General features: G+C 49.3%; 2 protein-coding genes across 2 annotated transcripts in view; one reads left to right on the top strand and one right to left on the bottom strand.

Moving 5' to 3' along the window:
• LOC148164581 (voltage-dependent N-type calcium channel subunit alpha-1B-like) overlaps positions 1 to 13,268 on the bottom strand; it is a 92,664-nt gene that overhangs the window by 38,536 nt on the left and 40,860 nt on the right. Inside the window, exons 8-12 of the mRNA XM_088022870.1 lie at positions 12,383 to 12,499; positions 11,917 to 11,982; positions 10,483 to 10,574; positions 8,125 to 8,269; positions 1,794 to 1,921 (exon numbers count right to left, since the gene is read on the bottom strand). Of these exons, the coding sequence (XP_087878996.1) occupies positions 1,794 to 1,921; positions 8,125 to 8,269; positions 10,483 to 10,574; positions 11,917 to 11,982; positions 12,383 to 12,499 (548 nt within the window). The remainder of the gene's footprint in view (positions 1 to 1,793; positions 1,922 to 8,124; positions 8,270 to 10,482; positions 10,575 to 11,916; positions 11,983 to 12,382; positions 12,500 to 13,268) is intronic.
• LOC148164582 (ribonuclease P protein subunit p20-like) lies at positions 3,132 to 3,884 on the top strand. Its single transcript, XM_088023063.1, has one exon. It carries the CDS (start codon positions 3,287 to 3,289, stop codon positions 3,707 to 3,709), a length of 423 nt encoding a protein of 140 aa, XP_087879189.1. The 5' UTR covers positions 3,132 to 3,286; the 3' UTR covers positions 3,710 to 3,884.

Consider the following 13,268-nt stretch of genomic DNA (forward strand, 5'->3'; position numbering starts at 1 on the left):
CCTTTGGCAGCACATATACTGGAAACAATGTGCCCAGAAACAGCAGCATCTCTTGAGACCACAGTGCAGATGACCCTCCTAGAATGAGCCTCAAGCCTGCCTCACTTGGAGTCTCTCCTGCTCTCTGACCTGACTGGGCCCTCCTGACCAGAGAACCCACACCTACCCCTGACCCAGAATGACACTGGGCACTGCAGGGCCGATGTGCTGACGCATCAGCAAAATGACAGGACTCTCCGAGGCCACAAAAACGGTCACCTACACCATGAAACATAAATAAATCCATGCTTGTTCTGCACTGCGTGAAAATTATTCAGTTTCCACTACAATGGAAAACACCCAGAGACACTACAGGAATGGAAATGCCCTAGGGTTGCTGGTGCTACCAGTGGTTTCAGGACTTGGCCAGCCTGGGAAGGGTCTCATACAGCATCTTCTGGATCCTCACATGATGGAGTAGGGGCTCCGGGAAGGCTGGATGAGAGGAGGGTGGGGGAGCCCAGCCAAGCTCCCAGGGGCTTGAGGGTCAGAGAGCTCTGGAGCAATCCCCTTGCTGAGCTCCAATTTAGGGAAAAACTGTGGGCAGTAGGGTCCTCACCACGATGACACTGACCATCTCCTCCAGGCCTCTACCACGCAAGGGGTGACCAAACACAGAGCTGTGCGAGGGGGACACGGGCAGGCTGGGAGCCTCGGAGAGAGGAGGTGGGAAGTGGCTACACCCCATCTTCACAGTCTTCTCATTCCCTTCGAGCGTGGGAAGGGACGGATGCCCATCCGTTTACTGATGCACTTGGTTCATTCACATTCATGTCTTCTGAGCGCTCACCATGAGCGAGGCGATGAGCCGGCCTGTGCCTTCCCCAGCAGCCAGGTGTCTTGGCCCTTCCATGTCCTGTGTTGGCCTTGCAGAGAGCATGCCCTGAATAACTACTCAAGTATCCGCTTGAGAGAATGAATGAATAAGCAAATGAAGAAGCGAGTGATGAAGGAACAGACAAATGGGCAGATGGTGAGTCCATGCTGCTTTGCTAGCCCCGAGGATAAGAGTATGTGTCCTGGGTGTGCAGGACTCTCCCATGGATCACGGAACACCCTTCTAATGCAAGCCAGTCCCCTCATGACATACTTGTTCTGTCTGGAAACAAACTACCCCTCACTTAATGCAACACAGTAACCCTTTCCCACCATGACCAAAGGGTCTTCAACATACTAGACCCTTCCTGGTAGCTCCTTTAATTTCAGTGAAAGTTCACCAAGCGCCCGCTATTTGCAGCCTGGGCTGGGGACACAGGTGCATGTTGGCTCCTGTTCCCAAGAGATGGCAGAGAGGGAGAGGCCTGAGCCCATCGGCGGGAAGAATGTCATTTCTGCCATGAAGGCCTCCAAGCTTCATGAGGATGGTGAGGCCCCAAGGAAAGGCCCTCCTGCTGTGTCCACACCCTCTCCCTTGAGCCCTCCACGCCCCTCATGTGACAGACCTGTGAGGAGACAGTACACTCCCATTTGGCAAGAGACTTGAGCCTCACAGACCCCTTGGAACCTCCTAAGCCTGGACTAAGGGTCTCACAGAGCATTTCTCCGCCCAGGGAGCTGTGTAAGAGCACTGTGGGCATGAGAAGGAGCGTGCCACCTAGAAGGGGACCTGGCACCACCCTCTGCGGACCCCGCCAAAACCTGAAGGGGTTTGACAAAACCTGTGCCACATGACACAGGTCTGAAGCCACCCAGCCCTGTCCCGAGATCCGTGGCACAGACCACCCTGAGGACCACGGAACACGGGGGCCACTCACCACGCGGCCGGGTCGTACTCAGCCCAGACCCGGATGAACTCGTCCAGGTGGTGAGACCCTAGGATGGAAGAGTCCCGTGTAAGGTACTCAAAATTGTCCATGATCACGGCCACAAAGGGGTTCAACATCTGCAGGACAGGAAGGAGAAGGGGTGACATAGAGAGACCTCAGCCCGCCCTCTACGCTAGCCCTTACCCTCCAGCCAAAGTCTGTGCGAAACCATCATGGCAGCGGAGGCCACTCTGACTCAGCCAGAGCCCGTCCAGCCCTGCTCCCCCCAGCCTCTGGGCCTCCCCTGCACCACCACCACCACCAGCCCCCGCAGCAGCCAGCATCCTACCCCGGGGTTCTGGGTCCCGCAAACTAACCCAGGTCCCTCCCACTCCCTGCTTCTGCTGCCCTACCCTAATTCATGTTGGCACCCCTCCCGCCCCACCTCCCATCACCACCCTCTTCCCCACCTAGCCAGCCTTCAAGGAAAACAGTGACTTTGGAGTCAGTACTTTGGACTCCAGAGGCCAAAAGCTCAGCTTCTTTTTTGTTTAATTGAGTTGAAATTCACATAACATACATTTAATCATTTTGAAGAGTACAACTCGGGGGCTTTAGTGTATTCACAATATTATGCAACCACCTCTCTAGTTTCAAAAAAAATTTTTTTTTTAAAGATTTTATTTATTTATTTGACAGAGAGACACAGCGAGAGAGGGAACACAAGCAGGGGGAGTGGGAGAGGGAGAAGCAGGCTTCCCACGGAGCAGGGAGCCCGATGCAGGACTCGATCCCAGGACCCTGGGATCGTGACCTGAGCCGAAGGCAGACGCTTGATGACTGAGCCACTCAGGTGCCCCTCAAAAATTCTTTATCACCCCAGAAAATGCCTCCTACAGTAAGCAGTCACTCACTTATTTCCCCTTTCTCCCGTTCCCTAGGAATCTCTGTTCTGCATCTATTGGCTTGTCTATTTGGGGTACTTCACATAAAAGGAATCCTACAATACAGAACCATATAGGGCCTTTTGTGCCTGACTTCTTTCACTTAGCGTGATTTTTTGAGGCTCAGCCATTCATTTGGGTCAGAACTTCATTGCTTTTTAAGGCTGAATAATATTCCATGGTAGGTATATACAAGTTTATCTATTCATCCATTGATGGATATTTGGGTTGTTTACACCTTTGGGCTGAACTGTTTTCCACAGAAGTTGCTACATTTTACATTCCTATCACAATGTGCAAGAGTTACTATTTCTCCATGTCTTTGCCAATGCTGGTTATTTTCCATTAAAAAAATTATTATCTTTCAGGATCCCCGAGCCGTAAGGGCGGCCGCAGTCTCGCGATCCTCCGGCGCGCGGCTTTTCTTCTCTTCCTCGGTCCTGCGTGTCCGGCGCCGCGCGCTCAGTCCGAGCGGGTGGGCGCAGCGCTTGAGTGGCTTGGCCCGGAGCGGGCCCCGTGCTCGGGAAGGGGACTGTGGACTGGAGAGTGGCACACAGCATGGCGGAAAACCGAGAGCCCCGCGGGGCCGTCGAGGCTGAGCTGGACCCGGTGGAGTATACCCTTCGGAAGCGGCTCCCCCACCGCCTGCCCTGGAGGACCAATGACATTTATGTCAACATGAAGACTGACTTTAAGGCCCAGTTGGCCCGCTGCCAAAAGCTTCTGGATGGAGGGGCTCGGGGTCAGAATTCATGCAGTGAGATCTGCATTCATGGCTTGGGCCTGGCCATCAACCGTGCCATCAGCATTGCCCTACAGCTTCAGGCAGGCAGCTTCGGGTCCTTGCAGGTGGCTGCCAATACCTCCACCGTGGAGCTTGTCGATGAGCTGGAACCAGAGACTGATACACGAGAGCCGCTGACCCGCATCCGCAACAACTCGGCCATCCACATCCGGGTCTTCAGGGTTGCACCCAAGTAATGGAAATGAGGATGGCCACCTTATCCACCCACCCCCACATAAGTAGGCTCAGCTGTGGCTCTTCTTGTACTGAGTACAGTCATGGACCTTCTACCAGAGCCACGTAAGAAAAAGCCTGTCCCCTTACAGCCCAGAGGACTCTGAACTGCGAGGGAGAGTATTGTCTCTTGTTGGGCCCAAGCATTGGGTCTTCCCGAGTCTTTGTGGTCTGTGACCATTGTCCTAGACAATAAAAACTACCAAGTTGTGTTAGTATGCAGCCACCCCCGAAAAAAAAAATTATCATTATAGCCATCCTAGTGAGTGTGAAGGAAGTGTGTGGTTTTGAGTTTCCTCAATGCCCAAAGGTGATGAATGTCTTCATGTGCTTGTTGGCCACTTTGTATATCTTCTTGGCTAAAATGTCTATTCTGATTTTTTGCCCATTTTTTATATGGTTGTCTTTTGTAGTACCGTTCTAAGAGTTCTTTATGTATTTTGGATATTATCCCCTCATAAAATATGTGGATTAGTATTTTCTCCCATTCCTTAAATTGTATTTTCACATCTTTTATAATCCCCTTTGACACACAAAAGTGTTTAATTTTGAGTAGTCTAATTTATTTTTTTCTTTTGTTGCTTGTGATTTTGGTGTTGAATCTAAGAATCCTCTGACAAATCCGAGATCATGAAGTTCTGCCCCCTATGCTTTCTTCTAAGAGTTTTGTAGTGTTAGCTCTTTCATCAATTCTGGGTTCATTTTTGTATATGGGCTGAGGTAGGGGTCCATCTTTATTTTTTTGCATGTGGACATCCAGTTGTCTCTTCACCATGTCTTAGAGAAACTATTCTTTCCCTACTGAACAACTTTGGCATCCTTGTCAAAAATCAACTGTCCATAGATATTTGGATTTATTTCTGGAATCTCCATCCCACTCCACTGGTCTATCCTTATGCCAATACCATACTGCCCCGGTATCATCCTTATTAAGATATATATAACTGACATAATTATAAGAGACTTAAAGTGCATATTGTGGTATATATACATACATAAACATTGTGAAATCATTCCTACCATCTAATTAACACATCCATCACCTATTTTTTTTGGTAGAACACTTACGTTCTACTCTCAGAAAAATTCAATTATACAATACAGTATTATCAACTATAGTCACCATGTTTTACTTTACATCCTCAGACATTATTCATATTATAGCTGAAAGTGTGTGCCCTTTTACCAACTTCTCCCTATTTCCCCAACTCTCTAGTCCCTGGCAACGACTCTTTTACTCTCTGTTCCTACGGTTTGACCTCTAAAAAAAATTCCACATATAAGTTATACATGTAGTACGCGTCTTCCCCTGTCTGGCCTTTTTCACCTAGCATAATGCCCTCAAGATCCATCCGTGTTGTCACAAATGACAGAAGGATTTCCTCCTTTCCCATTGCTGAAAAATGTGGGCGTGTGTGCGTGTGTACACACACGCCAAATCTTCCTTATCTAATTCATCTGTTGATGAACACTTAGGTTGTTTCCATATCTTGGCTCTCAGGATTTTGATTTGCATTTCCCTGATGATCAGTGATGCTGAGCACCTTTACATGTACCTGTTGGTTACCTGTATGTCTTTGGAAAAGTATCTCTTCAGCCACATTGTTTTTACTCATGGTACCTTTATAGTAAGTTTTGAAAGAGGGAAATGTTAGTTCTCTCACTTGGTCTTTAATTCTCAAGATTTTTTGTTATTTGGGGCTCCTTGCCATTCCATATGAATTTGAGGATCAGCTTTCCCATTCCTGTAGAAAGGCCACTGGAGCTCTGACAGGGATCACACTGAATCTAGAGCTCACTTTGTGGGGACATTACCACCTTACCAATATTAAGTCTTCTGATCCATGGACATGCATGTCTTTCCATTTAATTAGGTCTTCTTTAACTCATTTTAGTGATATTTTGCAGTTTTCACTGTACAAGTTTTCATTTCCATGGGTATTTATTTATTCCTAGGTATTTTATCCTTTTGGGTGCTACCGGAAATAGAATTATTGCCTTAATTTCCTTTTCTGGTTGTTTACTATGTGTTGATTTTATACCCTGACACTTTGATTAACTCATTTATTATTAGTAGTGTGTGTGTGTGTGTGTGTGTGTGTGTGTGTGTGTGTGTTCTTCAGCATGTTCTACATATAGAATAGTATCATCTGCAAATAGAGATAACTTTACTTCTTCCTTTCCAATTTGGATGCTTTTTATGTCTTTTTCTTGCCTAACTGCTCTAGCTAGGACATCCAGCACGATGTTGAGAAGTGATAAAAAGTGGGCATCCTTGGTGATGGGTATTAAAGAGGGCACGTTCTGCGTGGAGCACTGGGTGTTATATGCAAACAGCGAATCATGGAACACTACATCAAAAACTAATGATGTAATGTATGGTGATTAACATAATTTAAAAAAAAGTGGGCATCCTTGTCTAATTCCTGCTGTTTGGGGGAAAAGTTTGTAGTCTTTCACCACTGAGTATAATGTTAACTGTAGTTTTTCATACATGTCCTTCATCATGTTATGGATGTTCCCTTCTACTCCGAGTTTGCTACGTGTTTTTGTCATGAAAGGGTGTTAAATTTTGTCCAATGCTTTTCCGCACCAATGAGATAATCATGTGGGTTTTTTCCTGATCACATTGCTTAATCTTTGTATGTTGACAATGCATCCGTGCATTCCTGGGACAAATCCCATTTGATCATGGTGTATAATCCTTTTAATGTGTTGTTGGAACTAGTCTGTTAGTATCTTGTTCAGGATTCTTAACTATATATTTATCAGGGACATTGGTTGTAGTTTTCTTTTTTTGTGGCATCTTTGCCTGCCTTTGGTATTTGGACAATGGCAGCATCCCAGGATGTGTCAGGAGGTGTTTGCTCTTCTACTTTTTGAAAGAATCTGAATAGGGGGCACTTGGTTGGCTCAGTCAGTTAAGCGTTCGAGTCTTGATTTCAGCTCAGGTCATGATCTCAGGGTCGTGAGATGGAGTCCCATGTCGGGCTCCACAATCAGCATGGAGTCTGCTTGAGATTCTCTCTCTCCCTCTTTCCCTCCCCCCTCTAAAAAAATAAAAAGAGTTTGGATAGGATTTATGTTAATTCTTTTTTAATACCATTTTCTAAATTGTGGTAAAACATACATAGCAAAAAGCTTACCAATTTAACCACTTTTAGGTGCACAGTGCAGCGGCATCAAGCACACTGACACTGTTGTGCAATCATCCCCACAGTCCATCTCCAGAATTCTTCCATCCTCCCCAACTGAAACCCTGACCCCATTAAACCCTAACTCCCACCCCTCCCCCAGTCCCTGGCACCCGCCATCCTACATCCTACTCTGTCTCTGTGAACTTCACTCGAGGGCCTCAGATAGGTGAAACCATACAGTTATTTTTCCTTTTGTCACTGGTTTATTTCACTTGGCATAATGACTTCACGATTCATTCATATTGAAGCATGGGCCAGAACTGCCTCTCTTGTTAAGGCTGAATGATAGTCCCTTGTATGTTCATGTCACATTTTGTGTACCAATCACTTGTTGGTGGGCACTTTGGTTGCTTTTACCTCCTGGCCATTGTGAATAATGCTGCTATGAACATATGTGTACAAATATTTATTCAAGTCCCTGTCTTCAATTCTGGCATATGCCCAGAAGTGGAGTTGCTGGATTATACTGCCATTCTAGTTTCAGTTTACTGAGGAGCTACCATACTGTCTTCCACAGCTGCTGCACCTCGTCACATTCTCACTGGCCGGAACGAGCGCCTGTTTCTCCAGCACCCCAGCAAACGGCAGGTGCGGCTTTCTTTCTCTTTTTCTCTCATGCCTGTGCTTACTCATCAGTCATGTTGGCTCTGTCTTTAAAGTGCAGCTCAACCCCCTTCATCCTCACCCTTCTCTAGGCACTGTCACCTCCAGCCACCTCCTGACCACTGTTCAGCCTCTCCTGACCAGAGGCCAGAGCAAGGTTTTAAAGTATCAACCAGATTGTGTCATGCCCCTGCTCAAAGTTTCCCAGAGGTGTCTGCTCACTTGGACCTAGTCCACTTACCACCCCAACAACCAGTTTCCTGAGGCTCATCTGCCCCAGGCACACCAGCTGGAGTGCTGCTTCTTTGTAACTCATCACCATGGCAGAGGCTAAAGACTAAAGGACAGTTGTCCCGTGGAAACTTAAAACCCTTTCTGAGAAGGAAAGGCAAGGCCCACAGGAGCTCATGACAGAGTGGGTCCTTTTAGAGGTCATCGTCTCTGGGGAAACAGGACCATCAACACAGAATCCGCTTGTAATGTGACATTAATCAGTATCAGGGATCAGTGAGAGATGTAGGGGGGCCCTGGGATGGATTGAGACAGGTGGACACATGGGCACAGTGACTAGGACTTACCAGAAAGGAGCAAAGGAAGATGAAGGAGACGAAGTAGAAGTAGGCAAAGTCGCTCCCACACTCACTGGCATTGGTGTGCTCTTCACAGGCCTGGTTGTTGAGACAAGACAGCATGATCTCATGCCAGGCCTCCCCAGTGGCACCCCTGAGAAGAAGGGCAGAGCCATGAGACCCACAAAGGAAGGCCCAGGCCAGCCTGAGAAGAAACCTCAGAAGAGCTGGGTCAAGTGCATACCCTCCCTGGGCTCCCTCCCACAGAGAACCCACTCATATGTAAGGTCTAGGTAAGAGATGCCTGCTTCTTAAAAAGAATCCTCTGGCATTAGGTTTTCAAACTGATCATTAACTCGGAAAGAACTAGTTACTGACAACAAGGAACTGCACCAAAAGTCAGCACTATGGTGAGCGCCCCTTCATGGACCTCTGGCACCTCGAAGCCAACACAGCCCTTCCTGGCCTCCCTCACCCAGCATGTGCCATCCCAGCCTTCCCTGATTCAAGAAATGGGGGCTCCATCCCGTTTCTTAGGCCAAATATACTGCAGGCATCCCTGCCTCCATTCCTTCTCACCAGCTTCATCAGCTCATCTACCTTCAAAAACCAGCTAGACTCTTACCACTTCTCAGCACCCTGGGCTAAGCAACAACCACCTCCCCTGAGCTGCTGCAATAGCTTCCTCACGGATCTTCCTGCTCTGCCCCACCCAACGGCCAAGTGGGTCCACTACACACAGGTGAGATCAGGTCACTTTTCCTCTCAATGACCCCTCACTTACTGCAAAAGCCAACATTCACACAACTGCCCACAGCTCTGTGAAACTCGCAGCCTGCTCTTTCCCCGTGGTCTCTGCTCAGTCCACTCCAGCCACACCAGCGTCTGCTGTTTCCTGAACACACCAAGAACAGCCCCACCAGCCTGAGTGGCCACCCTGGAGGACCTTTTCCATGGACTTTTGTCCCTGGGTGTGTGGCCAGCACGAGGGCCAGATGTGCACTAGACTTGCAGGCAGACCAGAGGCCTGGGCCCCCCCCGACACTGGGTGTGCCTGCATGGCCAGCTCTCGGCACAAGTGGAGCCCACTTCCCATTAACAATGGCTAGGAGTAGGGCGCTTTTCCTGCAGGGCAGCTGTCCAATGCCAGGCCTGACTGATACTGGTGCTCACACGTGACACAGAGACCAGGGAGGAAAAGAGATCTTTGAGAACAAAGACTTAAAACTGAGGCTGGTTTCATAGGCCTGCCTCAACTCTTGCAGCACGAGGCAGGACGTTAATTAATGACGAGATGAAATGAACGTAATAGCTAAAGTCCAGAGAAATGATGTCATTTGGAGAAAGTGTAGGCCTAAGGATACTTGTCTATCTGATTTAAAAAACAAGAGTCAGACAACTCTCTCCAGGCAGCTTAGCTAAGCAGATCGGTCTGATCTCCCTCCATAAAAAGAAGAACCTCCACGGGCCCTGGAATGCATCGGCCTGGGATTCACCGCGCTGGGCATCTCCCAGCACAGGCCTCACAGCATCCTGGTGCATCTGCAGGAACAAACACGCGTGTGGGCACCTCAGGAAGGGTTTTATGTCAGCACCCCTCCTCCACAAGTCCCTGCGAAGAGCTCCTTTCTTCCCTCCTAGGGTCATGTGCTGGGCTTGCCTTAACGAAGGGGACACGGAGGCAGTGAGACACATTCACCCCCTCCCCACAGCCCCCAAGCCAGGATGGGCCACAGAGAGTGTGTCACGTCTCGGAACAGAAGCTGACATGCAGCCCTGTCGAGCACACAGGGAGGCGCCTGAGCCAGAAACAAGCTACTCTGCCTGCCTTGGAGCCTGGAGCCTAGGGGAGTGCAGTCCTCTGAGCCATGGGGCACTGGAGGCACTCACTCTGGCCAGTTGAGCTCCTTGGGTCCCTGAGGAGCACACTCTGTGTCCCCCTGCCCTGCCCCCGCCCCCGCCCCCGATCCCACAGACCCTGCAGTCAACAAGGTGAGCAGATGCAAAGCCTATGGCCAGCACACCGAAAAAGGCCCTGCTGGACACCTTCTGTCCTCCCAGACCCTTGGCTGCAGCTTCACCAGAGGCCTTCTGGCCATCCCCAGGGATCTGAGCTGAGGTGGTCAAGGCCAGCCTCACCTGGGGCTCTCAGGTTGACCTCCTCATGGACTTCCCTTCCATCTGTCCCAAGACCCAGGAACCCTTAGGGAAGGAAGGAGGAAGAGGGGAGAAGAAGCTGGGAAGGCCCACTGAGGGGAAGCCAGCACTGGCTGGGGTCGGAGGGGGTGGCCCTCTGGGTCAGCACACGCCCTGTCCCTCCTGAACGGAGGAGCCTCTGAGCCTGCGCTGACTCCCCAAACAACACACCTGAACAGCAGCATCAAGGCTTGCAAAAACGTCCTGAAGTTGTTGTGCCGGTTCATGCTGGTGTCATCATCCAGGGCAATATTTCCAAAAACCTGAAATGAGAAAGAAGGCACAGGCTGGTACTGTTGGGCCCTCAGGAGCTGTGGCCAGGCAGAAGAGGATATGTGCACGTGAGGACCCACAGGGCACAGGACGCTGCCCTTAGCCACCACCACTGCTGCAGGGGCTGGAGGGGTCAGCACTTCCAGCCAAACACGTCACTGCCCGCCTCCCCCCCCCAGCTCCTCATGTCTACACCTGCAAGTCTGCATGCCGAGTAAAAATGCCACCTGGAGCTAAGTTTACATGGGCTGCGCTATATATAAGACAGGAAGCATTTGAAATTTCACCCTGTCATCAATGACTCCCAAGCAGTAATTTTATTGGTAATAGCTATGAGGTCAATTTGAAAGTTTCTTTCTAAATTTCTGTGCAAATATCACAATGGGCTTTTTATCCATTTTAATTGATTTATTTTTAGGGTTAGGAATGCAAACAAGTCAGTAACTGTACTTGGCTTAAAATCTGGAATCTGGCTGAAAAATTTATGAACTATCACATATTCACCAAAAACAAAGATCAGTGACCCTTCTGGTCTTATAAATTCCAAAACCAAAGCAGGCACAAATATATATATATTTTTAAATAGCATCAGATCTCAGCAAATTTTAAAGGAAGAGAACCTTCTCAATCCCTAAAGTAGAGTTTAAAAATCACTTTTCAGCTAATCTTTAAGACAATGGCTTCTCCCACTATAATTTAACATTTAGATCCATCTCCCATCCTACTGTTGAAAAGTGGCCAGATGCCAAAGATTTAAAACTGGAACACTGCTTTGTCTTTTAAATGTTTTTCCAAGTAGCTGACAAAGGGTTCTTTGGCAAAATAAAGGCAATCTAACTTATCCAAGCTGAACTTGACAGTACAGTGATCTGGTGTGATCCTGTTGACTTTTTTCTTCTGTAATATATAACTTCCTGTAAAGGATCAGGTCAACTCTCTGGACTAACAGAATGACCAGCTGGTGCTTTGCAGGCCACTCAGCACCAGGCAGATGTGCTCAAAAGCTCCACCACCGAATCAAACATGCCCATCCACACCCTAACAGCCCAATGGGGTTCCACTCAGGAGCACAGCAGAGCATTTTCCCACAGACGGTGGAGCTACGCGTCACTAGTGGACTCTGGGTGACAGGCCCAAACCCGTGGTGCCCAGCCTCCATGTCCTTATCGGTAGAACAGCCTTTCCGAGAATTAATTTCTTAAAGTGCTTCAAACATAGAAATGTTCCCCAAGTGCCAATCTGTCATTGATACCATTTGATGACCATGATCAGTGCCCTTTTGGCCCAGGGCACAGGGCCCCTTCTGCTCCCTGTCCCATCAGGCGCACCCACCTGCATGCCGATGATGGTGTAGATGAAGAACAGCATGGTGATGAGCGGACACATGTAGGGCAGGGCCTGTGGAGACATACAGAGGACAGGGCGGCTCCAGGGAGGGCTGCCCAGCTACATTGCTCAGGCCTCGTCTACAGAGTGGACGGTGGCCGGGTCTCTGGGGCCACCCAGACCCCAGTGACCGTAAATCCACCCCCACTGACCATGAAGCCCCTCCACCAAGAGACCACCTCAGTTCCTTCGTCTATAATCAGTCATAGAACCCACCTCAGAGTCAGTGAGCATTACCAAGATGCTCTCTGGATCACTTAAAATGTCTTTGTAAACCACAACAGGATAACGGGTGCCAACAAGGAGCCTCCACGAGGAGGGTCTGCTCTGGTGGCAAGGAGGAGCTGGTGGCCACAGCACTGTGCATCACACAGGGGAGGGTCAGGACACGAGGGCCGTGCCTGGGCTTCACCTTGAAGGATTGGACGAAGGTCCACAGCAGGATGCGGATGGTGTAGCCTTGGCGCAGCAGCTTGATGAGCCGGGCAGCACGGAAGAGGTGGAGAAAGCTGAGGTTGATGAAATTGTTCTGTAGGGAAGAGAGGCTGTTCTCTAACCTGTGGAGACCAGCCTCCTGCAACTTCAGGTACTGCTCCCCACCCACCTCTCCCTGGTGTGCTGTGGTCCCGAAGAAAAGTGCATACAAAGAGAGATAAAACAAAACGTCACTGCTCTACGGTATAAGCAGCAATCGGCCACCAGAAAACCTTCCAAAAGTAAAGCTTGTCATTGCAAATCACTTCTCATGCAGCAAATCAAAGAAACCCCTCCGCTTTAGGCTCCCCTGCACCCAACAGGGAGGGAGAGAGAGAAAAATTCTCAGAAGCAGCTCCTTGCTGCCAGGTGGAGCCAGGAGACGAACTGTGGATGGGCCTCTAACACTGACCGCCTCTTGCAAGACACAGCCAAGCGATCCAAGTGCCGGGCAGCGCTCCTTCTTCACCGAGAGCCTCTGAAGGGCCCTTCGCTTCTCCATACGGCTAGCAAAGCCCCTGCTATCTGGGACCTGGCAGAGGGGCAAACATCTCTTCTGGGGCTGCTCCTGGTGCCTGCAGACAAGTCAACATAGGAAGGGTAAGTGTTGGCGATCCTGCTGCCCACACCACGGAAGCCACTTATGAAATCCGCAAATGGTCTCAACTCCAGAGATCCCAGGGTATCTAGCACTGCTCCCTCATCCAGGAGGTTCAAAATCAAGCAAAAAAGAAGCAATAAACTCTGGACTCCACAGATTACCTGGGAGGGAGGCTACCACCCTGGCCCAGGGGCGCCTTGAGTTATTGGCACATCCCTTTCTG

The sequence above is a fragment of the Eumetopias jubatus genome, unplaced genomic scaffold (assembly GCF_037043125.1).
Source record: "Eumetopias jubatus isolate StellerSeaLion01/CBP00866 unplaced genomic scaffold, mEumJub1_p1.0 scaffold_4, whole genome shotgun sequence".
NCBI lineage: Eukaryota > Metazoa > Chordata > Mammalia > Carnivora > Otariidae > Eumetopias > Eumetopias jubatus.

What these genes read in the sequence shown, in the direction of transcription:
- LOC148164582 (XM_088023063.1), top strand. Translation starts at nt 3,287, where the DNA reads ATGGCGGAAAACCGAGAGCCCCGCGGGGCCGTCGAGGCTGAGCTGGAC.